The 26,409-nt window shown below is 35.7% G+C and overlaps 2 protein-coding genes across 4 annotated transcripts; one reads left to right on the top strand and one right to left on the bottom strand.

The window, feature by feature from the left end:
* The first annotated feature begins 6,425 nt into the window (after positions 1-6,425).
* Positions 6,426-7,250, top strand: LOC131155839 (uncharacterized). Its single transcript, XM_058109286.1, has 2 exons — positions 6,426-6,566; positions 6,876-7,250. The coding sequence occupies exons 1-2, from the start codon at positions 6,426-6,428 to the stop codon at positions 7,248-7,250; spliced, it is 516 nt and encodes a 171-aa protein (XP_057965269.1).
* Positions 7,251-21,491: 14,241 nt separating this feature from the next.
* LOC131155242 (UPF0496 protein At4g34320-like) lies at positions 21,492-25,016 on the bottom strand. 3 transcript variants are annotated; one of them, XM_058108237.1, is made up of 2 exons: positions 24,886-25,016; positions 21,492-23,064 (listed from the first exon to the last, which is right to left on the bottom strand). In XM_058108237.1, the coding sequence occupies exon 2, from the start codon at positions 22,820-22,822 to the stop codon at positions 21,695-21,697; it is 1,128 nt and encodes a 375-aa protein (XP_057964220.1). In that variant the 5' UTR covers positions 22,823-23,064; positions 24,886-25,016; the 3' UTR covers positions 21,492-21,694. The 3 variants fall into 3 exon arrangements, with proteins under 3 accessions (XP_057964220.1, XP_057964217.1, XP_057964219.1); XM_058108234.1 differs by lacking the exon at positions 24,886-25,016 and adding an exon at positions 23,212-23,905; XM_058108236.1 differs by lacking the exon at positions 24,886-25,016 and adding an exon at positions 23,212-23,898 and having other exon boundaries at positions 21,492-23,012.
* Positions 25,017-26,409: the final 1,393 nt, after the last annotated feature.

Here is a 26,409-nt window from a genome sequence, read left to right as displayed (position 1 = left end):
ATAACTAATAGTACTGAAATATTACCCAGGATGGATAGCTAACTGATGTCATGTATTACCCCCTATGATTGGGTTGTGCAGTTTGAAGGCGAGACCTGATAATGGCTAGCCGACCACTGCCAAATCAAATGTGTCTGTAAGTACGATGGGCCCGCCCCACCCTGGTCTGGACTGCCAGGGGGACGTCTATAACACTATACTGAAGCCACATCGACTATCCATCTTTTACGCTCTCTACTAGCAAGTGTGGTAGCGCTGATATGAACTGAATGGCTACAGTATCAAGCCCTAAATACTGATCTAAATTAAACCATCCGGGTTCTGATAACATATAGTATGTTTACATATACTGATTTAACATGAAAGTAGATTGATAGCATTTTTTTGAATTTTGACATATCATACATAATCACGGCCTTGCGCCGAATAACATATATAATTACGGCCTTGTGCTGGTTATCAATCACGACCTTGTGCTAGCTATCAATCACGACCTTGTGCCGAGCATATTATAACATACTAAACTGAAATTTGTATTGTTTATCATAAAATTCTAAAATCATAATTTCCTATATTATTCATGGTTTTCCTAAAAACTGTTGTAAACATGCTTTTACTAAAAATCTAACATAACATAATATTCATAAAACGATACTTATACCACACAATTTTAAATAGTATTAAAACTAAATACCTGAGCTGAACACATTTTTGATTAAATGTTTTTTTTTTAAAAACCGTTTTCCTGTTCAACAACAATATTCCCAAATATTCTGATATATACATAATTACTGTAAATACATGTTATTTTAAAATAGTAAATTTTCATAAAAATAAACCGACTTAATTTATCCCCTTACCTGGCTACTGAGAAGCCCACAAATTTAACTAAATCTGCACATGTGGTGTTCCCAGCTCAACGTGTTGGAATTTACATTTTCCCCCAGAAAAATTTTAGTATTATTTCATTTACTACACCTCCTCAGTCCAGAAATACCAAATACCTTATTAAATTTAAAATAATTAACTCACCTAAATTTTGGGATGGTGCCCAAGTTGGCCTAACCAATGATCTACTCCTGTAGATATGAAAAGAAACTTCCCAGGAGTAGCATGGCGGCTTCAGATCGTCGAAATGGTGTGAAATGAGGTCAAATTTTTAGAGAGAAGGTAGAGAAAATGGGTTTTTAGAGAAAGAAAGGGGAAATTCTGCATGTTTCTCTCGCAGAAAGTGATTTTTGGCCTTTTATAGAGTGCCTGTCCACGTGGCCTTTTCGACGAGCCACGTCACCTCGTTGACAAGTCCAAGAAGGAGTTTCATCGACGAACACTTACCCCTCGTCAACAAAATTCAGGCCCTGGAACGACTCTCTCGATAATTTCTTGTCAATGAGAGATACGTCCACGTCGACGATCCCAAGAAGCCTATTCGTTGACGAGACCATGTTGTGCCTTAAAAATTTCCTTTTTATCCTTGCTCTTATTATTTAATTGCTATAATTCATCGAGTCTTTACAGTTGTTGATATAGAGCACAGTACTATTGCTAGCGAGGTCTTAGTGCAACCACATGGTTTCGTGGAGAGTGTGGTGTGACAGTCGATTGGGCCTTCAGAGAGATGTTGACTACCCTTGGGTTCGGACTAGGCTGCGGTGGGCCAATCATACTATAGACGGACATGTAGAGTTCTTATTTTGATCTAACCGGGTATGTAAAGACCCAAAAAAATGATAGTAATTAAATAAAGAGGAAAGGAAAATTTAAAGGAGATAAAGCAGGGTTCGTTGATGAATGCCTTGGTTTCGTTGACGAACTCCCTCATACGGTTTGTGGATGAGGTTCAGTGTCTCGTTGATGAAGAGATACCGAGAAGGGGATATGCAGACCCTTTGGTTCATCGACGAACTCATTATCCTCATCGATGAACTTCGTTCTTCGGTTCATCGACGAGTCCACGTGTCTTGTGGACGAAGTCACGTGGCCAGCCATCCATATTAGTGCAAAAATCAGATTTTTGATGGGAAATTCAGTTGCTATTCTCTCTTTTTCTCTAGAATTCGATTTCTCTCACTTCTCGCTAAGATTTCGGCTCTGTTTCTCCCCAATTTGACGATCAGAAGCTACCATGATGATCCTATGGAGATTCTATACAACTTAGTCGGAACAGAATTTTGATTTGGGGTGTTTGGGAACCATCCCAAAATTAGGGTAAGTAGGTTATTTAATGGTTATTTGGCTTGTAGGTTTTTCTGCACTTAGATTTGGTTTTAGATGTTGTTATACTGGTTTTTGGGATGATTGAATTTAGGTGTTGTGAATTCAGGGTGTTGGGGCTTATACTGCAAGCAGGTTAGAGAACTTAGTGGGTGTTCTCATAAATCTAGGTAAATGATTAATAGTTTATAAATTCAGGAAAGTGAGTATGAAACTATTTTGGGAAACTCAGTTGATTGACCATATATATGTGTGTGTGTGTGTGTGTGTGTGTGTGTGTATGTGTAATTTCAGGATCTTGGTATTATGGATGCCGTGGGCGTGAGTTAGAAATTAACAGACGAGCTTAGTAGCCAGGTAAGGGAAATATGCTATGATAGGAATTTTAGAAATTTTATCAGTAATATATCTGTGTTTTAGGGTAAATTTTATAGAGTATAAATTCTCTTCATTATCAGAAAATACAGATTTCAATACAGGGGTTTTTATTTATTTAGTTGTGTGACATGAGTTAATATTAGAACAGTTTAGAATTTATATAGTTTTTCAGAATATCATGATCTACAATATTTTTGCATAGAAATATGTTTTACCAGATTTAACAGAATTATGAATTACAGTGTATATATAGACAGATATTTTACAGACAGATATTTTATAAATAGATATTTTACAGTGTTTACAGAATACCATGATTTCCAGAATTTCAAAACCATAATACTCAGATATTATAGTTTATTCAGTCAGATATTACAAATCAAATATTACAATTGTTTTAGTAAGATATTGCAGTATTTTCAGATCAATTTTACAGTGTTATGGTTATTTTGGAATCATGATGAAATAGTAAGATAATTATATATATTAGTATTATATAGTATGAGACCCTAATGAATTATTTCAGTAAGATTTAGTAAACAGAGCATGGTACCGTTGCTATTTCAGATCAGAGTGCAATCACATATCTCAGATAGTATGTGGATTTCTGCCAATCGTGCCTTTGAAAGGATTGTAGGTTCCTAAGAAATCTGTGTTGAGGTGGCCGGTTTGACGAGGGAGAGATTAGTTACCGAGCCTTTGGAGGGATTGTAGTATGGTTGATCTGATGATTGATAGAGTTTCAGTTGACTTATCCTAGTGGGCCAACCATAGTTAAGTCCCGCCTACGGGCCACACAATCCTGTTATGAGGGGTTAAATCATGACATACAATTTTTTAGGTTAGTTTTCATATATATTTATATATATAGATTTATAGGATAACAGCAGATATATTATAATACTAGAAGTATGATTAAATAGAAAGCTTAGATATTACAGATATATTTTTAAGCCACATAGGTGTGAGTTATACTGTGTATTATTTTACAGGCTATCTCAGTTTCAATTATTTATCAGTAAATTATTTATGTAAACTGTAATAACCCGAAAAATTTTTCAGCATCTAGTCGACGAACACAGGGATTTGTCGATGAGGATATAAGAGGAGCTCGTTGATGAGGACAGGTTTCGTTGACGAGAAGATACCGAGAGAGGGTTAAAAACAGATTGAAACTCGTCGACGAGTGTATAGGTTCGTTGACGAAATTTCTAAAGGACTCATCGACGATGTGACGTGTCTCGTCAACGAATCCAGCCCTATAAATAGCTGAAACTTGGATTTTTAATCAAATTTTCAGCGCAAAACCCTTCTCTCTCTCTCTCTCTCTCTCTCTCTCTCTCTCTCTCTCTCTCTCTCTCTCTCTCCTACGACCCCCTCCCATTCTCTCTTCGATTCTGGCCCCATTTCTTGCCGGATTGAAGATGTGAGGCCACCACGACGCTCCTGGTGAAGTTCTCTGCAAGTCTGCCGGAGCAGATCGTGGGGAAAGTTGGTTTGAAATTTATCCCAAATCCAGGGTAAGGTATTTTATTTAGATTATGCATTCCTTGTAGTTATAAGAAATATTGTAGGTAAGAAAATACTGATGTTTTGTTTTGGGGGATATTATTTTCAATATGTTGAGTTAGGAACCCTGCGGGTATAGGGTCATAATTTAGTAGGGGCTTTTCAGAGTTAAAGTAAGGGAAATATGCTATGCTAGCAATTTTCATTATGTATACAAAATATTATGAATATGTATATACAAGTATGCAGATCAAATTATTTTTCCTAGAGAATTATGAATATTATCTTTATAGTAAAATTATAGAAATTGAGCATGAGAATATGTTTACTCAAATGTGTGGCATGAGTTTATTACAATATAGTATGTAGATTTTTCAGTATTACAGATATTCAGATATTTCAGATCATTAGCAATGAATGAGACATACAGTATTTCTTAGAATAACATGATTTCTACACCATAACACTCAGAATGATTTTACAGAAAATATAGACAGATTATTCAGTGATAGCATCAAGATGCTACAACAGATATATAGAGAATATAGATATTATATACAGAACACACATATTTTATATACAGAGCATACATATATCATATACAAAGTATACAGATATTATATATAGATATTTTATACAGATATTACATATAGTACAGACAGAAAGCATGCAAGATACAAATAGATAATATATATATATATATATATTTTAGTTAGATATCTCAAATAATATAGCTTAGAAATATAGTGTTATGGTTGTTTTTGAAATCATGTTAAAAGCAGCTAGATTATTATATATTTATATATGTATACAGTATTACATAGTTACAGGTCCCTGTAGAAATTACAGATAGATATATTTATAGCAGAGCCTGGTACCGTTGCTAGTACAGAATAAAGTGCAACCACATAACTCAGATAGTATGTGGATTCCATCTAGCCAAGCTGGGAGAGATTGCAGTCTCCCTAGTAGGTTGGGTTGAGGTGGCCGGTTAAACGATGTTAGAGTTTGGAGATTGCTAGAGAGATTGTAGTGGGCTAGATTGGCGAATGTACAGATATAGATTGACTTGCCTAGTAGGCCAACCAGAGTAAGTCCAGCCTACGAGCCGCACAACCCTATCATGAGGGGTTATATCATGATATACAGATCCTAGGGTTTAGCAGAAGTTCCTATGTACAGATATATCACACATCAGCAATTTATATTATTATACTAGCAGTATTTTCAAATAGCAAACTCAGATACACAGTTATATTTTAAAGATTACATGATAGATAGATATATTCTGTATAGTTTATCAGTTTTCTTAGATTTCAGTATTATTTCATTATTTTAAATATGTAACTCAGCCACCACACACTAGTAATAACATATTTCCACTTACTGAGCATTGTCTCATCTCAGTGACTTATCATTTTTCAGGAGATCCAGTTAGGCGAGCAGATCAGGACGGCGGGTAGAGGTTGACTTGAGCTGCCCTTGTGGGAAGGGTAGGTATTTTTGAGATAACAGTATTTTGGGATAGTTTTTAGATTATAGCGACGTCATTGGGTATTTTGTATTGTAAATATATTCCAAAGTTCTATCGTTTTCTGGTATTGTATTATGCATGGCAGTTCCCAGTTTTGTGTACCGCTGCTTAGATATGTATGACAGACAGAGTTTCATCAGTGCTCTTTGGGCCTGGGATGTTATTTTCAGTATTTCAGACAGATGACATATATTATATTTAGGAAAAAAAATGTTGGATAGATAGCAGGTCGTTGTAGTTTATATAAGTGGTCGTTACAGTTAAATAACAGGTCGTTACAGTTTATATAGCAGGTCATTACAATTTAGTATCAGAGCCGAGGTTGTTAGGTTCTGTAGACTTTAGAATGCAGCAGGAACAATACTAGGATATAATAAAAGAATTTGAGGTTGTGTTTTATGGTCTAAATACGGGATTTTCGTGATGGGTCCTATGATTTTCCTGGGGTGACGATTTTAGGAAAACCATAGTAAACTATCGACGAGTCGTGTGTTTAGGTCGCAGGATTAGATTTTGGGGTAGGAACAAGGGAAATAGTTGATAGTGAATTTGAGGTTTTAATTTGATAGAGTAAAGTAGATCTGTATAGGATTTTAAAATAGTGTTTTGTGTATTTTCAGGGGTGGATTCGGGTAGCAGTGGTACAGATGCTGGAGGTGATAGACCATGACCCTTCAATATGGGAGGTGGAGATATAGATGTTGTACTACGTAGTGTCACTCAACAGGTGATGGCTGAGATGGCTAGGAGTGGAGGAGAGCGTAGCTGCACGATCGAGCAATTTACGGGGATGAGACCCCCTTCTTTTGCTGGAGGACCTGACCTGATTGTAGTTGAGAACTGGATTCTGTATGTTGAGGAGATTCTAGCAATATTGGCATGTATAGACGAGCAGAAAGTGGCGTTTGCGTCATTTAAGTTGACAGGAGAGGCAAAGCACTGGTGGAGGTCAGCGCGTTTGATTGAGGAGCAGAGACTAGATCTAGTGCTAGTATCTTGGAGCCGGTTTAAGGAGTTATTCTTCGAGTGATACTTCCCTGCTATCGTTTGGAGTGCGAAGGCAGCCAAATTCCTGCATTTGGCTCAGGGGCAGATGACAGTATCCCAGTATGGTGCCATATTTATTGAGTTATCACGATTTGCCCCATATTTAGCACCAGATGAAGAAAATAAAGCCAAAAAGTTCGAAGAAGGCCTGAAACAGAATTTGTTTGAGCAAGTTATTAGCTTCTGAGCTCAGACGTTTGTTGAGGTGGTGGATAGAGTTGCTGTCATTGAGAGTGATATGCAGAGGAGCGCTGCAGCTCAGGGCTGGAGGAAGAGGTCTGCGCCTCAGGATTTGCAGGTGAGCTCTAGCCAAGGGCCATGGAGAGGAGATCACTATGGAGGTGGTCAGAGACAGATGACGGGCCGTGGTGGTTTTCATAGTGGAGGGGCTGCTCCTGTCTGTCCTAGATGTGGCCGCAGACATCCAGGTGAATGCAGGATGGGTGAGGACGTGTGCTATCGATGTGGGAGACCCAGGCATAGATCTTGGTTGTGTCAGGGATTGACAACTCAAGCACCAGCTCCCAGACCATACCAGGGTGGTTATCAGGCGCCCTGTGGAGGATAGCAGAGGAATACGACACTGGCGAGAGTGTACGCATTGACGTCGATGCAGTTTGAGACGTAGTTACAGGTACCCTTACTGCTTTTTAATTTATAGCTATTGTTTTATTTGATACAGGTGTCACCCACTCTTTTGTTTCTGCGATATATGCTAAATTAATGGGGTATGAGGCATAATTGTTGGGTGTTGGGTTAGCTGTAGCTACGCCGACTGGGTCAGTAGTGAGATGTAGAAGGGTAATCAGAGATTTTCAAATAACTATTCAGGGAAAGATATTGCCAGCTGATTTGGTGATATTAGATATACAGGGGTTTGCCATCATTTTGGTTATGGACTGGTTGGCAGATAATCACGCTAGTATTAATTGTCATTTGAAAGAAGTAATTTTCAAACCTCCAGGCAAGCCAGAATACAAATTTCTTGGATCGCGGGTACGTTCTTTGCCACAGCTTGTGTCGGCTATACAGGTGAGGAAATTGATTCAAGAAGGTTGTTAGGGACTTGTTGCTTATATTAAAGAATTTCCAAAAGAAGAACTGAAACAAGCTGATATCCCTGTGGTTAGAGAATTTTTAGACGTATTTCCAGAAGAATTACCTAGTTTGCCATCGGACCGTGAAGTTGAGTTTATAGTGGATCTTCTATCGGGGTCAGCGCCAGTATCTAAAACTCCGTGTTAGATGGCCCCAATTGAGTTAAAAGAACTGAAGGATCAATTGCAAGAAATACTGGATAAGAGATTCATTGGGCCCAATGTGTCGCCTTGGGGAGCACCAGTCTTATTTGTGAAAAAGAAAGATGGGACCATGAGGATGTGTATAGATTCTAGGGAAATAAATAAATTGACAATTAAGAATAAATATCTTCTTCCCAGAATCGACGATTTGTTTGATCAACTCCAGAGGACCCAGGTTTATTCTAAAATTGACCTGCGATCAGGTTACCATCAGGTGAAAGTGAGGGCAGAGGACGTCTTGAAAATGGCGTTTCGTACGAGATATGAGCATTATGAATTCTTAGTGATGACATTTGCGTTGACTAACGCACCAACAGTATTCATGGATTTGATGAATCGGGTGTTCCATCAATACTTAGATCAGTTTGTGGTTGTATTTATTGATGACATACTGGTTTACTTGAGGAGTTTTGAGGAGCACGAGTATCATTTGAGGCTGATATTGCAGACATTGAGAGAGAGAAAATTGTATGCAAAATTCAAGAAATGTGAGTTTTGGCTAAGGCAAGTTACTTTTCTGGGCCATGTAATCTCTAGAGCAGGTGTATCAGTTGATCTAGGTAAAATAGAAGTAGTGGTGAATTGGGAAAGGCCAAGAAGCATTCAGGAAGTCAGGAGTTTTCTGGGTTTAGCAGGCTACTACCAACGTTTTGTTGATAGATTTTCTAGTTTGTCTGGTCCATTAATGCGACTCACAAGAAAGAATGTAAGATTTGAATGGACTGATGGCTGCGAGCATAGTTTTCAAGAATTGAAGCAGAAGTTGGTTACTGCCCCAGTGTTGGCTATCTTATCAGGGGAGGACAAATTTGTAATATATAGTGATGCGTCCCTAAAAAGGCTTGGGTGCGTATTGATGTAGCACATCAGGGTTATTGCATATGTTTCTAGACAGGTTAAAGAATATGAGAAGAATTACCCTGTGCATGATTTGGAGTTAGCTGCAATGGTGTACGCTCTTAAGATCTAGAGGCATTATCTGTATAGTGGAAAGTGCGAAATTTTTACAGATCACAAGAGTCTGAAATATTTCTTCACCCAGAGAGAATTGAATATGAGACAAAGAAGGAAGCTAGAGCTTATTTAAGATTATGACTGTACTATTAATTACCACTTAGGAAAAGCGAATGTAGTGGCAGATGCCCTGAGCAGGAAATCTAGGGGACTCGTACTGGTAGTTATGGATATTCAGCACTCAATTCTGATGGATTTGGAGAGACTTAGCATAGAATTGGTAGAGAAGAGTCCTTAGGCAGTTATTGCCAGTCTAGTGGTTCAGCCTATGCTATACAAGAGGATTAAAGTAGCTCAGAGTGATGATGCGGAGTTGGTAGAAGTGATGACTAAAGTGCGGGATGGTCAGGGAGAAGAGTTTAGCATATCAAATGACAAAGTCCCGCGGTTCAATACTAGGCTTTGTGTTCCTACAGATACCGAGATCAGAAGAATTATATTGGAGTAGGCTCACAGATCACTATACACAGTCCATCCTGGCCGTACTAAAATGTACAGGGATCTGCAAGAGTACTTCTAGTGGAGTGGAATGAAGAGAGAGATAGCCGAGTTTGTTCAGTAGTACTTGACGTGCCAGCAGGTTAAGGCAGAGAACCAAAGACCAGCACGACAGTTACAACCGTTGTTTATTCTAGAGTGGAAGTGGGACCATGTTTCTATGGATTTTGTTACGAGTTTACCACCAGTGCAGTAGGGATTGAATGCAATTTAAGTAGTTGTTGATCGTTTGACGAAGACTTCCCATTTTATCCCTATTAAAGTTGGTTATTCTATGGACAAACTGGAAAATATATATGTTTAGGAGATAATTCGCGTCCATGGTGTATCAGTATCCATAGTTTCAGACCGGGATCCTCGGTTTCCTTCATGATTCTAGAAAAGTTTTCAGGAGGCTATGGGTAGACAGTTAGCATTTTGTACAACTTTCCATCCCCAGACAGATGGTCAGACTGAGAGGAAAATTCAAACTTTAGAAGATATGCCTCGTGCATGCATGCTAGATTTTGGGGATAACTGGACTCAATTTCTACCACTAGTTGAATTTTCCTATAATAACAACTACCAGTCTAGTATTGGCATGGCTCCATACGAGGCACTGTGTGGAAGGAGATGTCATTCTCCTCTTTTCTGGGATGAGGTAGGCGAGAGGCAAGTTTTGGGTCTAGAGATCGTTCGCCAGGCTTGTGACAAGGTCCGACTAATTAAAGAAAGAATCAGTATCGCACAGAATCGGCAGAAAAGTTATGCAGACACTCACTGCCGAGAGTTAAAGTTTGAAGTGAGAGATCGGATATTCTTGAAAGTAGCTCCTATGAGAGGAATTATGAGATTTGGAAAGAAGGGCAAGTTGAGCCCTAGGTATATTAGCCCTTTTGAGATACTAGAAAGAATAGGGTAGTTGCCTACAAGCTAGCTTTGCCGGCAGTGTTATCCAGAATACACAACGTGTTTCATGTTGCTATGTTGAGAAAATACGTCCCAGACCCATCCCAAATTATTAGCTATGCAGAGATAGAGTTTAAGGATTCATTAGTTTATGAAGAAGCACCAGTACAGATATTAGACAGAAAGAAACAATAATTATGTACAAAAGAAATTCAATTAGTGAAAGTTTTGTGGAGGAATCACGCTATAGAAGAAACTTCTTGGAAACTCGAGGAGTAGATCAGACAGAGATACCCGCAGTTGTTCCAAGAGGTATAGACGTAATCAGGTAAAGTATAGTAGTTAGATAAGCTTCTTTTGCAGGTGCATGTATGGATTTAGTTAGTAGATAGTTTCTGTTTTATATATGTAATCTCTCAGAACATAGTATGTAACCACGGTATTCCTCCGCCACATGTGAGGGTAAGTAATAAAATAAGTAGACCATTTTATTTTATAGGATGACAGAAGATATTACAAATAGTAAATTTCGAAGACGAAATTTTATAAGAAAGGGAGAATGTAATAACCCGAAAAATTTTTCAGCATCTCATCAACGAGCATAGAGGATTCGTCGATAAGGATATAAGAGGAGCTCACCAACGAGAAGATACTGAGAGAGGGTTTAAAATAGACTGAAACTCATCGACAAGGGTATAGGTTCATCGATGAAATTTCTACAGGACTTGTCGATGAGGTGACGTGTCTCGTCGACGAATCTAGCCCTTTAAATAGCTGAAACTCAGATTTTTAATCAAAATTTCAGCGCAAAACCCTTTTCTCTCTTTCTCTCCTACGACCCCCTCCCCTTCTCTCTTCGATTCTGGCCCCATTTCTTGCCGGATTGAAGATCTGAGGCCACCATGACGCTCCTGGCGAAGTTCTCTACAGATCAAATCGTGGGGAAAGTTGGTTTGAAATTTATCCCAAATCTAGGGTAAGGTATTTTATTCATATTATGCTTCCTTGTAGTTATAAGAAATGTTGTAGGTAAAAAAATACTGATGTTTTGTTTTGGGGGATATTATTTTCAGGATGTTGAGCTAGGAACCCTACGGGTATAGGGCTAGAATTTAGTAGGGGCTTTTCAGAGTTAAAGTAAGGGAAATATGCTATACAAGCAATTTTTATTATGTATACAGAATATTATGAATATGTATATACAAGCATGCAGATCAGATTATTTTTCCTAGAGAATTATGAATATTATCTTTATAGCATAATTATAGAAATTGAGCATGAGAATATGTGTAAGCCTGTGTATTGGTTTGACATTGAAAAGGAATTTGATGATTAGAATTCTAGGGAATGTTTAGAAGCTTATATAATTTTTACTCAAACAAATTACAAAGTTATGATAAGAGTTTTGAAGTACTTTTATACAATTGATCTGATAGAAAAATGATTATGCATCTAGGTCTAAGATGTACTAGCAGGTATGATCCTTGATGAGTATGAGTCATTATTGCAAGTTCTCTAGTTAAAGATGAGGCTAACTATTGGTGGTCATCTATTGATCATACACCTAGTTGTTTGTTTTTAAAAGAAAATAGTATTCAGAAATCCAAATGGAGTGAGGGTTTTCTTTCTAACTAATAAGTTTTCATACTTGAAAGAAATATACGAGTTAACAAATCCAAAACTTCTTTACCCATAGGTGATGAATTTTTAAATATTCTTTCTAGATGACTTATCGGGGCTACCTTCAAGAGGAGATTGAATTTAATATTGATTTGGTGCTAGGAGCGGAGCCTATGTCGATTGCTTCCTATAGAATGACATCAACTAAACCTTACATTTTCATAGATATAATGAATCAAGTCATTCAACCATACTTGGATCAGTGCATTGTAATTTTTACGGATGATTTTTTTTGGGTATTCAAAAACTTAAAAAGAGCATGAACAACATTTGTGATTAATTTTACAAACACTATGAGAGCATTAGTTACATGCTAAATAGGAAATGTGGGTTCTGGACAACTAATACAGAAATTTTGGGTCATATCATAATCAAATGATAGTTTTCTATTGATTCTTTTAAGATTATGTTAGCGTTAGATTTTTGAAAGACTCGAGGTAAAAATTGAAGTTGTTGAGTGTTGGAATTGAAGCAAGGTGTATTAGGACAAGATGTATACCCATCGATTTATGTTAGTTACCAATTCTGATAGGGTGGTTTACAAGATTAACTCAAAATTTGTTAGGTTAACGATGAATTTTACTTGGGTTCTATTGAACAAATTTTGAGGACGAAATTTTTATAAGAAGTGGAGAATGTAAGGCTCCAAAAATAATTATTACAGGAGGAAGTAGTGATTTATATATATATATATATATATATAAGATTAATTATTAATTAATTAATTAAGTAATATTAAATTGAATAAATTAAATTAAGTAACATGATGATTATATATAAATATATATATATATATATATGCATAGGTAAAGTAATATATATATTTATGTATATATATGTAAATGATAATAATATAGTATACATTAGATATATATATATATATTACAATATATGTAAAAAGGAGGTGAATGAATTCATCCTGAAAGTTCAGGATGAATTGATTTCAACAGAAGCGTGTTCTCTCTCTCTCTCTCTCTCTCTCTCTCTTTGTTTCACATCTCTCACTCGCTCCTCCGTCTCTCTCTCCCACTTCCTTCAATTTCTCGATTGATTTTCGCCCGATCGAAAATAAAAAAATACCGCTGGATTCCATTTTCCGCCATCGACATTTCTATTAGAGTGGATCTATCATAGGACGTTGGCACCATTCCTTGGATAAGGTAATCTTTACCTATTTTCTCAATTTCTCCTTAGATCTTCAGTCAAATCGACGATCGGGCACCACCACGGGGTCCTAGTCGCGATCGTCATCATTTTGGCTGGAATAAATTTTCAATTTGGGTTTCCTAGGCACCGTTCCAAAGCGAGAGTGGGATTTGGGGAATTAAGTAAATTGGTTATATTTGAGGGTATAATTATTTATTTGGAATTTATGGGTCTAGGAAATATTAAAATAGTATTTTATTTAGAGTTGATTTAATGGAATTAGGATTCTTGATTCAGGGTCCGGGTGAGCACTGCAAGCATCAGTTTGGGATTCTTGTTGGCGTATTTCAAGAAATCAAGTAAGGATATAAATTAAGTCAGTATTTTTCATGGAAACATTTACTATTTTACAACATTTTATTCCAGGAAATTATGTATAACATAGAATTATATTTGGGAAATTTACTGTTGTTAACAGGAGATTGTTTTAATACATTTAATCAGGGAAAATGATTTCAGTGTAGATTTTATGAGTAGAACATGATTTACTTTTGTGTGGCATATAGAATTTTATGATTTTATGTAATGGCAAAATACTATGTTTTCAGAATAAGTATGCTATCACTGTTTCAGGAAATTGTTAAAAATAGTATAGAAATATGTTTAAAGTATATTATAATACAACGACGCAAATGCCGTAATTTATGATATGTCGGCGCAAGAGCTGTAATTTATATGAAATGGCGCAAGGGCCATAATTTATATGATATGATATGCGGGCGCAAAGCCCGTGATATATGATATGCTATTTTCATAAAATTATTATTATGTTAGATATTATGATGAAACAGTTATGTTTAGCATATGAAACATAGTATATGATATCAGAATCCGGATGACTTAGTTTAATTCAATTTTCATGAGTACGATACCATAGCTATATATATTCAGATTATGATAGGGCAACCACACGATGAGAGTGTAGTAAGGTGGTAGTCGATATGACTTCAAAGTTTGGAGATGTTCCCTTGGTAGTCAGGATCAGGTGAGATAGGCCCATCGTACTTACAGATTAGAGTTTTTGATCTAGCATGGTCAGTCAGCCATTGCTAGGCCCCGCCTTCGAGCCGCACAACCCAGTCATGTAGGGGTAATACATGACACCAACTAGCTATCCATCGTGAGATTTATTTTACGTATTATATAGTTACGTAAGATGATTTACACGTACAGAGATATAACATGATATGTATGTTACTTTTAAATATGTTTATTCAGTAAAATATCAGACAATTTTCACAGATACGATTTATATATAGTATATGCTTATGAAACATGGAAATACCCATGTTGCCACACACTGATATTAGTTTATTTTCCTTACTGAGAGGTGTCTCACCCCAACTCTAAAACATTTTAGGGAATTCAGGTAGAGGAGAGGATATAGCTCCACAATGTTAGTGGTTGCCTGATCTACCTTGCCAGAAGGATAAGTCGCTATGCTAGGGTTAGATGGGTTTTTGGGTAGTGACCCTAGGAAACTTTATGATCATTTTGAGATGTTTGTATATTTATATGACGGGTTTGTAAAAATATGGTATTGTATTTGGACGACTGGTTTGTTATGTATATGATGTATGCTTTTCGCTGCTAAAGTGTCAGTAATATATGATAGGTTTATTCCCCAGTACCCACGAGTTTGGGTAGATTATGTTTATGGTTATTCTGATTATTGGCATGCTATTATGTGAAAATATATATATATGGCTAAAGATCTAAGGAGAAATTAAGAAAATGGGGAAAGATTACTTTACCCTAGAAATGGTGTTTATGCCACTCCTATAATAGATCCATTCCAGTAGAAATGTCGGCGGCGGAGAATGGAATCCAGCGGTATTTTCTAATTTTCGATTAGACAAAAATCACTCGAGAAATTGAAGGAAGTGGGAGAGAGAGACGGAGTAGTGAGTGAGAGACGTGAAACGGAGAGAGAGAGAGAGAGAGAGAGAGAGAGAGAGAGAGAGAGAGAGAGAGAGAGAGAGAGAGAGAGAGAGAGAGAGCACACTTCTGTTGAAATCAATTCATCCTGAACTTTCAGGACTTTTTACATATATTTTAATATATATATATATATATATATATATATTACTTTACCATATGTTTATGCATATATATATTTATATATAATCATCATATTACTTAATTTAATTTATTCAATTTAAAAATAATAATTAATTAATTAATAATTAATCTTATATATATATATATATATATATTTAAGAATCACTACTTCCTCCTGTAATAATTATTTTTGAGGCGTTACATAGTTGATTGACAGGGGAATATATATATATATATATATATATATATATATATATGTGTGTGTGTGTGTGTGTGTGTGTAATTTCAGGATCTTGGTACTATGGACGTTGTGGGCGTGAGTTAGAAATTAACAGACGAGCTTTGTAGTCAGGTATGGGAAATATGTTATGTTAAGAATTTTAAAAATTTTATCAGTAATATATATGTGTTTCAGGATAAATTTTACAGAGTATAAATTCTTTTCATTATCAGAAAATACAGATTTCAGTACAGGGGTTTTTATTTATTTAGTTGTATGACATGAGTTAATATCAAAACAGTTCAAAATATATACAGTTTTTTAGAATATCATGATTTATAGTATTTTTGCATAGAAATATATTTTACTAGATTTTATAGAATTATGAATTACAATGTATGTAAGACATATATTTTATAGATAGATATTTTACAGTGTTTACAGAATACTATGATTTCCAGAATTTCAAAACCAGAACACTCAGGTATTTCAGTTTATTCAGTTACAGATCAGATATTATAGTTATTTCAGTTAAATATTTCAGTATTTTCATATTAGTTTTACAGTGTTATGGTTATTATGGAATCATGATGAAGTAGTAAGATAATTATATATATTAGTATTATATAGCATCATACCCTGATGAATTATTTCAATCAGATTCAGTCAGCAGAGCACGATACTATTACTATTTCAAATCAGAGTGCAACCACATATCTCAGAAACTTAGTTGTGGATTTTCGTCAACCATGCCTTTGAAGAGATTGCAAGATCCCCAAAAATATGGGTTGAGGTGCCCGGTTTGACGAGGGAGAGATCAGTTACTGAGCCTTTGGAAGGATTACAGTATGACCTGTCTGATGATTGATAGAGTTTCAGTTGACTTATCCTGGTGGGTCAACTAGAGTTAAGTCCCGTCTGCTACAGGTCGCACAACCCTGTCATGAGGGGTTAAATCATGACATACAATTTTTCAGGGTAGTTTTCACATATATATATATATATATATATATATATATATATATATATATATATACACATAGATTTACATGATAACATCAGATATATTAAAATACTAGAAGTATGATTAAATAGAAAGCTCAAATATTACAAATATATTTTTAAGCCACATAGGTGTGAGTTATACTGTGTATTATTTTATAGGCTATCTTTGTTTTAGTTATTTATCAGAAATTCAGTTGTCATACACTAGTAGTAGCATATTTTTTCTTACTAAGAATTGTCTCATCCCAATAAATTAACATTTTTTAGGTGATCTAGTTAGACGAGTAGATCAGGCTCAAAGATAGGGAGGTCGGTTGCACTGCCCTGCTTGTAGGGTAAGTGTTTTCAGGGAGAAGTATTTTTGGGTAAACTCCAGGAGTTTTGATAGATAAGACTGAAAAAATATGTATTTATGTACGTATATTTTGGAGAAATACTAAATTCTGGTATTGTGTATATGGATTGTACAATATTATGTTTTCCGCTGCATAGGTGTTTCCTAGTAATTGTTATAGGGGTATCAGAGTAAATGATTATCAGTCTATTTATATTTTATTTTAAAAAATGGTATGAAATTTTGGGTCATTATAGGGTAGGCCAACCATGGTTTAGATCCAGCCTTCGGGCCGCACAACCTTGGCCATGGGGAGAAGCATGGCGTGGAGAATATCCTTAGGGCAGCCATAAGTTACAGACGACACATAGATTGGTTACCGAGGACACTCATGAGATAGATGTGAAATGGAAATGAGAAATGAAAGAGCGTGAGTTTAATAACATAAATAATTAGGGCGAAATAAAACTCTCTGCCTGAGGGTTTATTGAGTAAGGTGAATGCCCTAATAAGTATCAATTGTAGCCTCACCCGAGTTAATCGGGCAAAGTTACAAACGATATCAGAGCAGAGGAGAGCTACATGTATGGGTGTGTAATCTCCCCTATCCTCGGGAACTTTCGCTGATAAATATGAGTTACATGTGAATGAGTTTGAAAAATGGAATTAAAGCTGATAAAAGCTTATAATTTATATCTATATGATTATGAGTATAATTGGTATATTTTTCTCAGATGGTATTATCATTGAAATAAGTATATTATGATATAACGAAACTCAAACTACCATACACTGAAAATAATTTATTTCGTCTTACTGAGATATGTCTCACCCAGATATCTAAATATTTCAAGGAACCGTGATAGACTAGGAGATAGAGCTCCGAGATAGAGGGAAGGTGGTACCCTGATAGACAAGGTGAGCGTTTTGAGCTAGGGATGTATGATTCCCCTAGAGTTTTTGGTTGATGATTGGAATATGTTAGATATGTGTGTGTGTATATATATGGATGGTTTAGAACTCTGATTCTTTGTATTTTGAATGAGTTATATATATTAACTTCCGCTGTTAGGGCTGTTTGTATGAATGTTTACCCGGCACCCTCTTCTGGACGGGTTATGTTAAATGGTATCAGAGTTTTTGACGTGATCGATGCTTGATTAATACTTATTATTTATTGGTAAAAAAAATGGTGTGAAAATCAGGGCACAATGTCAGTCACATCAGGTAATTCATCTTGGTTCTTTGACTCTGCATGTTGTAATCACATGACACCTGATTCCACCCTCTTTTCCACCAAACGTCTTGCTAGCCATACTCCAGTCATTCAAACAGTTGATGGTTCTCCCATGAACGTGAGCCATATTGAAAAATTTTCAACATTAAACACTTCTCTTCCTGATACTTATTGTATTCCTTAACTCATTCTCAATCTTATATCTGTTGGTCAATTATGTGATTTTAGTCTAACTGTTATTTTTTCCGCTTTTGGTTGTTCTGTGCAGGATCCACAGACGGTACGAACCCTTGGGATAGGCTGTAAGGTTGGACGACTCTTTGAGGTCATTAATCTTCACATTCCATCTTGTTTCTCCTCATCATTTCAGACGACAACTCCAGTATCATCCACACCATCCATCAGTATTTGGCATTCTCGCCTTGGTCATGCGTCTGTTGGTTGCCTCCAAACTTTAATGTCTAGTGGAAATTTGGGACTTGTTAATCAAGAACAATTTGATTATCTTTCTTGTCAACTTGCAAAACAATCGGCATTGCCATTTTACAAAAGTGACTCTTTTTCTTCTACACCATTGGACTCATTTATGAGGTAGTTTAATAAAGTTGAATTAGAGTTAATAGATTGTAGTGAGCTTAAAAGTAGGGATTGTCTGTCTATAAGTTTATTCAATTAGATTAAATTTCATAACCTAAATTTAGTGATAAGGTCAATGCATGACCAAGACCAATAGGCTAAGGGCAAACACTTTAGGGAGAATTCCTTTTTATCCAACAAGACCCTAAGGGCCTTTCACCTTCTAGAGTGAGAGGTTCAAAATTAAAGAACCAAACCGCTCGTGAGTATCTTGGTAATTTAGTTTGCTCAAGGCTTGTGAATTCATTCATTTGCATAATAAACAAGGATGAGCAAGTATGTTAAAGCTCTGTCTAAGCTCCTCTCAAACTCGAGTTTGGTTAAAATTTTAATAAATAATTTTGAGCATGACAAAGTTCAACTTGACTTAACTCATTTACACTACTTATGAAATTCCTTTATGAATAGGGAGAGAGGGAAAATTAAACTTTTTGTTAATAAAAATTTAAGAAAATGATGTATATGGCAAGTGGACTTTTAAGGTTATGCCATTTTAAACCTTCAAAACCCAAAAATTAGGCATAAATTTAATAAAATAAATAAAGCACTAAAGTAGCCTAAAATTAATATTAACATATATTAGTAACCTAAAAAGATTGAATTTAAGCTAATAAACCACTTAAAATACCTAAAAATCATCAAATAAAATTCCTTTAATTAATGGCTATGAAAATTAGATAAAATCAATATTATATATGAATTTTTTTTAAATCCCTATATTGTGCCCTACATCATGATTTGACTTAATTTATTTAAATGTCATATCTCTTGATCAATACTTTTCTAGTTGTTCTTGTAATTAACAATCATGATTCAATTTTCCACTAATCCTTATCAAGTTGATGATGAATTTTCTTCAAAACATCTTCATGATCATGATTTTGACAAAATAGATCACAAATAAAATAACTACCGTTAATGAAAACTTTACAAACAACCGTGCTATTTAGGGTTGCCTAGTGGCAATACCTCAATAAGCAACAAAATTAGGTCAAGGGTTAGATGCCCCTCAAAGTTTGAATCATAGGTCAAGAATGTCAAAAAAATTGTGTATTAACATTGTTAAAAGTAACTTTTTGCTGATTCATTTGGGCAAGAGGCGCGCACTCTTTTACTCTTTCTAACCCATATGAATGCATGGGAAATAAAATGGACATTGTGGGAAAAAGTGCTAACAAAATCACTAGCAAAATACCCTGGATGCAACTCTTTTGGCCACTCCATTGAAAGTAACTCATATTGTAAGGGGTTTGTCTCATATTGAATTGATTACAAAATCTTTATTTAGATTGTATTGGCAATGGAATATCTATCAATGTCAAAGAGAGTTGTGCCCCTAGGCATTCACTTTGAGTGCAAATATTTGTCAAGTAACTACCAGCTCATGAATTATGACACCCCTTTCCTGTAATTTATTTTCTAACTTTAGAAGTCAATTCATTGCAAGTGGTGCCTTAGCCTGGTGCAGGAGCGGGCGGCAGGATTCAAACTCCACCACCTATGGTTTGAATTATGTGCCTGAATGCAGAGGGTGGCTAGAGCTAGGAATTAAATAACCTCAGAAAACTAATTTGTTGACCATTCCATGGCTGCTGTTTGGATTATGGGGTGGAGAGAATTATCGACTAAGCTAGTTAAGAAAATAAATCTGTTGACCACTCCATGGTCATTAATTGCACTGGGTTGACAGCAGAATGAATAATACCATAGAAATGATCAGAGACAGGAGCAGCGCCCAAAACTCACAGATTTAAATAGTGTAGGGTTTCCACAGTTCTTGCTGGTGGTTTTTGAGTTGCTTTAGTTTTTTGTTTGTTTGGGTTCGTGTGTTGCTTGGGCTGTTTGTTTCATGTTGCTTGTTTTTTCTTTGTTTCTTAGGGTTCTTCGTTTCTTGGGGTTCTGAACTTCTGATTGTATTTTGCATATTTAATCTCAATGAATTATCTTTTGCTGAGACAATAAAAAAATAAACAAATAAAGAGAACAAAAATGAAACTTATCAGTCTCTCCTTGGCCGATTCAAACGAGGCTTATTGTTGTTGATTCGGTGATCCATATAGGATGTGGTCCACGAGAACTAAATATTGGTGACTGACAAACTGGTAAAACAGCAATAGCCACATATATGATTCTTAGCTTCAGCCGCATAAAGCAGAATAGCTATTGCAGTTTCCAGATGAACTCACAGATAAAAAGCAGTGCCAGAGCTTTTTGGGAGTTTTAAATTATACAAGAAGCCAGAATCTTGACATTGGGTAGTAAGCATCATAGGTTAGATATGTGCCATCAACCCTATTTAGGTAAAATTTCCATAGTTGTATTCAGGCAACAGATACAATCTTATCTTTGTAATCTTTGACGTCTATTGTTACTGTTTAGCTGTGATCAAAATAGAGACAATCTTTTCTTTGTAATCTTTGACGTCTAATGTTACTGTTTAGCTGTGATCAATGAGAATATTCTGTTTAGCATTCAAAGTAGACTCCCCAAAGAAAAGTTTTCTCCTTTCCTTATTATTATGAACCTCTCCTAGTTTAGCATATCATTAAATACTGAACAGCAGCAGCTAATGCCAAAACATTAAGAATTTTTTTCAAAGATCATCTAACAATTTTTTCTAGATTATTTAGTCAAACGAAGCTTGTATACATATAATATTCGAAATCATATTTGTGAGCTCATTAATCAGGGGAGGAATTCATGAAGAAATGGTATTGGACAAACATTGATTATCTAGGAATGCAAAATGTGTTGCTATTGAATCTGTAGTCTACACAAACATGATAGAGGTTGAATCCAGATGCATGGATCCAAGATACAAACTTAAGAAAAGAAGTCTTAGCAGCATAAAACAATGGAGTCAGGTAATATTTTCAACATATATAACAACAATTATCAGTAAAATTAATGCACCAAGAAGAATCTGCATCTTTCAATTGTTAGGATGTTTTATGATCCTCTGCAGAACAACTGTCCTCGCCCTCCGAATATCCCGGCTGCACATATCAGCTTGTATCCCCAAATCTTCAACATTCTTCATAAAGATTCCCAGCTTCTTCTTTATTTCCTCTATGGCAAACCTCACAGCATCTTCATCAACAAAGGCAAATTCAACATTCTGCAGGAGGGATTCAATCTCGATTTCCAACCTATCAATGAGAACCCGGATGTTGTCCAAGTCCTTAATTGCAACATAAGTGCCCACCTGCATTGAGCTAATAACCTCCTTCTGCGCCCTAAGGGCATCTTCATAGCTCTTCCAAAGCGAATCAATCCACTTCCCCATTGAACCCAGCGGGATAGAACTGGTAGCTGCCAGAGCTGCCGCCACAGGCGGGGCAGCCATGGCTGCTGCCACCACTGAGCAAATTAGTACAGCAGCAAAAGTGGCTACAAATATCATACTTGAGACCTTCCTCCAAGCATGAATGTACCTGAGCTTCTTATCAAGCTTTTTCTTTTTCAGCTGCAACTTCTCAAGCATTAACATCTGTTGCCTATAAACAGATTGAAAGGTTTGGAAGAATTCTTCAGTAAAAGGGTCTCCTGCTGCCTTGAAATTCTTCAATTCCTCCAAGGTCCTCACATACCTCTTTCCTTCCACAACGCCCTCTTCTTCAAACTGCTGAAGCGCAACAAGAATCAGCAACTGGCTATCACGGGCCCGCTTCAGACATTTCTCCAATGCAGTGCAGAAATCTAGAGTCTGCAAGCTGTTCTCAAAGTACTCCTCGACCAGCTCAAACAGTTCTTGGCTCTTCCATATATCTTTCTTGCATTCCAAGATCACTTTCACCACCTCCTGGTTCATCTCCAACAGACATTCGGTGACTTCTTTCAGCGACTCAAAGGAGAGTGTTCGAACTTCAACACCCCCTGCGAGGGTGTTGATAAGCTGATTAGTACGGGCATGGAGGTTGGTGTCAAAGGACTGTAAGTCGGTGTCAAGCTGGCAAGCAGCCTTGTAGGAGCTGAGTTCAGTTCTGTACTGCAAATTGCCATCAATGTTGATAGCTGATGAGGTCTCCGCAGGGGTCTTCTTGCTCATATGGCCTCCCATAGTTCAAATCCAAAATTTCAAAATCTAAGAAATGAATCAAGAAACACCAATATATTCAACTTAGGACCTCAGTCCCCTTTAGCTTCCTGTCTTCAAGTTGCCCGGTTTTTAATTCTTGCAAGCAACTGAACCAATATTGCCTTTATGAACAGCAGACAAAATACACGCCAACTAATAAATTCCAGAAATCCTATTGAGAAAGCAAGAATTTCAATTCCCAAGCTGATGTGGAAAATGAAAACCTGAATTATAGCAATCCAATTACAGGGTTTCTTCAAAGAATGAACTGAAATATGATAAACTGAAGCAATCCCAGCTATAAATACATAATAAATAAACAAATCAGAACAAACCCACACCAACAAACTAATGAATTTCAATGTTCATACCGAGAAACTTCATTCTTGACGCATTTCATCTTCACTGAATCAGCTATAGCGTGAAAGCGTACGGACTAGGGTTTCAAGCAACCCAATTCGGAACAGATCAGAATTAAATAAAAGGGAGATGTATCCCGCAAACGGAGCAATACAAGCTTTATACAATGAATTGAGAACTGGAAGTTCAAGCCTCCGAAGCAGCTTTCGGATTAGAGAAAGAAACAATGAAAGCCCACAAAGTCAGAAACACAAAAGAAAAACGTGGGTAAAAGCGAAGTGTTTATCTTTATAAAGAGGAAAGCGATACACAGAGAAGAGAGAGAAACTGAGGAGATCAATCAAGGAAGAATGAGGAAGCTTAATAGAGAATTAAAACCGTTAAGAGCCTAGAAATAAGGTGGGTTCTGATATAAGAATGGCTTGCACGCATTAGAAAAATGAGAGAAAGAGGGCTACTGCAGATGGAAAACGCGAGAAGCAATGTCTTCTCTCTCTGTGTTTCTCTCTCTACAGTTTTAACGCGCAAAGCAACGGTTACCGAGTAAAATGGCGAGGCCGAGACTGCAGGAGGAGGTGGAGAAGAGAGAAGAAGCGAGGAAGCTTGAGCTTGAAGACTACCTACAGTAACAGAGCAAGAAAGCGGACAGAGAGAGAGAGAGTGCTTTATTAATGGGGGAAAAAGAACAAAAGAAAAAATAATTAGTGGAGGAGCTATGTTTTAATTGTTTATGTGGAAAGCTACACCACAAACTGGAAACCTAGGCAAGGCGTTCACATTACTTGTGAAATGACTATTATACCCCTGTTGGGATGGGTTAAAAACATTGTATTAGAATTATATATAGAGTATATGAGCGTGTATTCGCATGTATGCTTTAGAGTCACGGATAAAATATATGCACATATTCGGTTATGTTGTTTTAACTTTTCTATTTCTTGACTCGATTCTAATTAGAGTAATCCTTAATATTCTTTTTTTTTTTGTCAAGTTATTTGAGTTTACAATTTTACCTAAACTGGAGTAAATCTCTTTATAAAAATATCATCATAACTTTTCCCTTCCAATAATGTATTTGCACACAACTTGAGCCAGCTCCAGCTAATGCACACATTATCTAGATTGTGTTGCCTTCGCCTAAAAGTGTACTTTAATTTGTGGGACTATAAATAATTAAAACACCTTTTTAAACTGTGGAGCCTCATTTTTCTATTTCGAAGCATAATTATGAGATACTAAAATCGTGTCATTGTATCACAGCAGTGCAAACACACAGTCTTGGTGCTTTTTCCCGAATGCTATTAACATTTTTTTAAAAAAATAGTAAAATATATTTTTGAAAATATTAAGAGAGAACAAAGCATAAATGAACTCAAGAAGAATTAAATGAGTATATAAATCAAAAAGTACATTAATGAATAAGTTTCGATTGTTATTCTTTTATTAAGTAGCATGTTAATTTAATTTAAGAGCAATTTATACCCCCGAACACACACCCATACGCATATTCATCTTTAGAATTTTCTAAATTTATCAAATAGTTAGCAGTTACCTTACTGAAGAGCAATGGAAATTCATCATCAGTTTGAATAGTAATGGTTTGTCAACATGAAAGATGCTTATACATAGAATAGAGACATGATTATTTTGCAACATGTATGAAGAAATAATGAGGGGAAGTATACCTGGTCGATAGACCTAGTTGTTGCTCTTGAAAATTGGAACTAATTAGCGAGACATCGTATGCCACTCTGAGATTTCACAAATCCTAAAGGCGAAGTTTATGACCTTTGATCGATTGAGGATATATAGTTCAATATTTCTATTTTTCCCATCATCTTCACAGAATACCTACCTATATATAGCCATTTTGAATGTTCATCGGTAACTTGTTGTCCAAGACATGAATTTGTCCATTTTAGGTTAACTTTTAAAACTTTTAAATTTAAAAGATTAATCTATTCAATCGTAAGGTCTACGAAACTAATCTAGTTATGATTCAAAATTTACAGGTCTACATGTTAACTTTACACGTCAACTTCTATACATAAAACAAAATAAGTAAAGATGGTGTACACTACACAAGTTACGTTCAAATTTGAAAACACAATAAATGTTTAATAAATATAAGTGAAAAATTGTAAGTGAAAGAGCCAATGAGAGAGAGAAAGAGAGGTTGCGTATGGAAAATAAAATTTTTAATTGTGCAAAGGAAAATGCTAGTGAGAGGGAGGGGGGGGGGGGTTCGAGTAGATTAGGTCGCCGTAGTTGAGCCTATTTCTTTTGGGCAATGTAGAGGGGTTTCTCTTATGGATGAGGGGTCAAAAAACTAGAGAAAAATTTTAATTAACGATAGAATTTTAAATGTAGTGTTGAGTATTATTAGTGTCTTACATACAAACACATATTCATTTATTAAATATTTGTAAGAATGGAGTAAAACTTTGAGATCTATATTAGTTCATTTATCTGTTTCTTTTAAGCGAAAGTTAGGAAACATTGATACTAGTATGAGATATGGTATAATATGTACATAATAATAAAATATTTTTTAAATATGAGATATATATTAATATGAGAAGAATATGTTAAATTATATATGTTAGAGTTCTTTGGATAAAACTCGACCCATTCAACTCCCATAAAAATAATTTATTTAATCATGTAAAAAAACATAGCTTAATATCATAAAGTAAAATTCTATCATCAAAATACTAGGATTAGTAGTTCTAATGTCTTGTGGCTCACACGAAATATTGTTCATTTTGATTTGTGAGCCCCACAATTTTGTCTTTTAGAAATGCATCTTACAAGTGAGGTGACAAGCCAAAATTTTCCTCAACTTACAATTAATATGGGAGTTTAAAAACCCTTTTTGACATCAACAATGGTTAAAGTACATACTGTGTCAGATAATAGTTTTATTAGTTTTTTATAATAATTTTAAATTGCAGAAAGGTTAACTAAAATTGTATATACTGTGAGAACCTTTCCTATGAAAAATTATATAGGAGACTACTCCATCCACGTATCTGTGTGTCTGTTTCCTAAATTATATACATGTGTCATAGGCATACGTGAAGGGGAAGATCCCATGTATAATTTCTCTTTCCTTACCCACAACTTTTGCAAAGTGGGCAGGTTTGTGGCCTAGGAATGAATTTTTTATAGTAATTTTAAAAATTGATTGTATAAAATTTTAGATGAAA

The sequence above is a fragment of the Malania oleifera genome, chromosome 5 (genome assembly GCF_029873635.1).
Source record: "Malania oleifera isolate guangnan ecotype guangnan chromosome 5, ASM2987363v1, whole genome shotgun sequence".
NCBI lineage: Eukaryota > Viridiplantae > Streptophyta > Magnoliopsida > Santalales > Ximeniaceae > Malania > Malania oleifera.
This window is presented reverse-complemented; position numbering and strand designations above follow the sequence as displayed.

What these genes read in the sequence shown, in the direction of transcription:
- LOC131155839 (XM_058109286.1), top strand. Translation starts at nt 6,426, where the DNA reads ATGAGACCCCCTTCTTTTGCTGGAGGACCTGACCTGATTGTAGTTGAG. An exon ending in CATTTAAGTTGACAGGAGAG is followed by an intron (nt 6,567 to 6,875) that starts GCAAAGCACTGG and finishes TTCTGAGCTCAG; the next exon opens with ACGTTTGTTGAGGTGGTGGA.
- LOC131155242 (XM_058108237.1), bottom strand. Translation starts at nt 22,822, where the DNA reads ATGGGAGGCCATATGAGCAAGAAGACCCCTGCGGAGACCTCATCAGCT.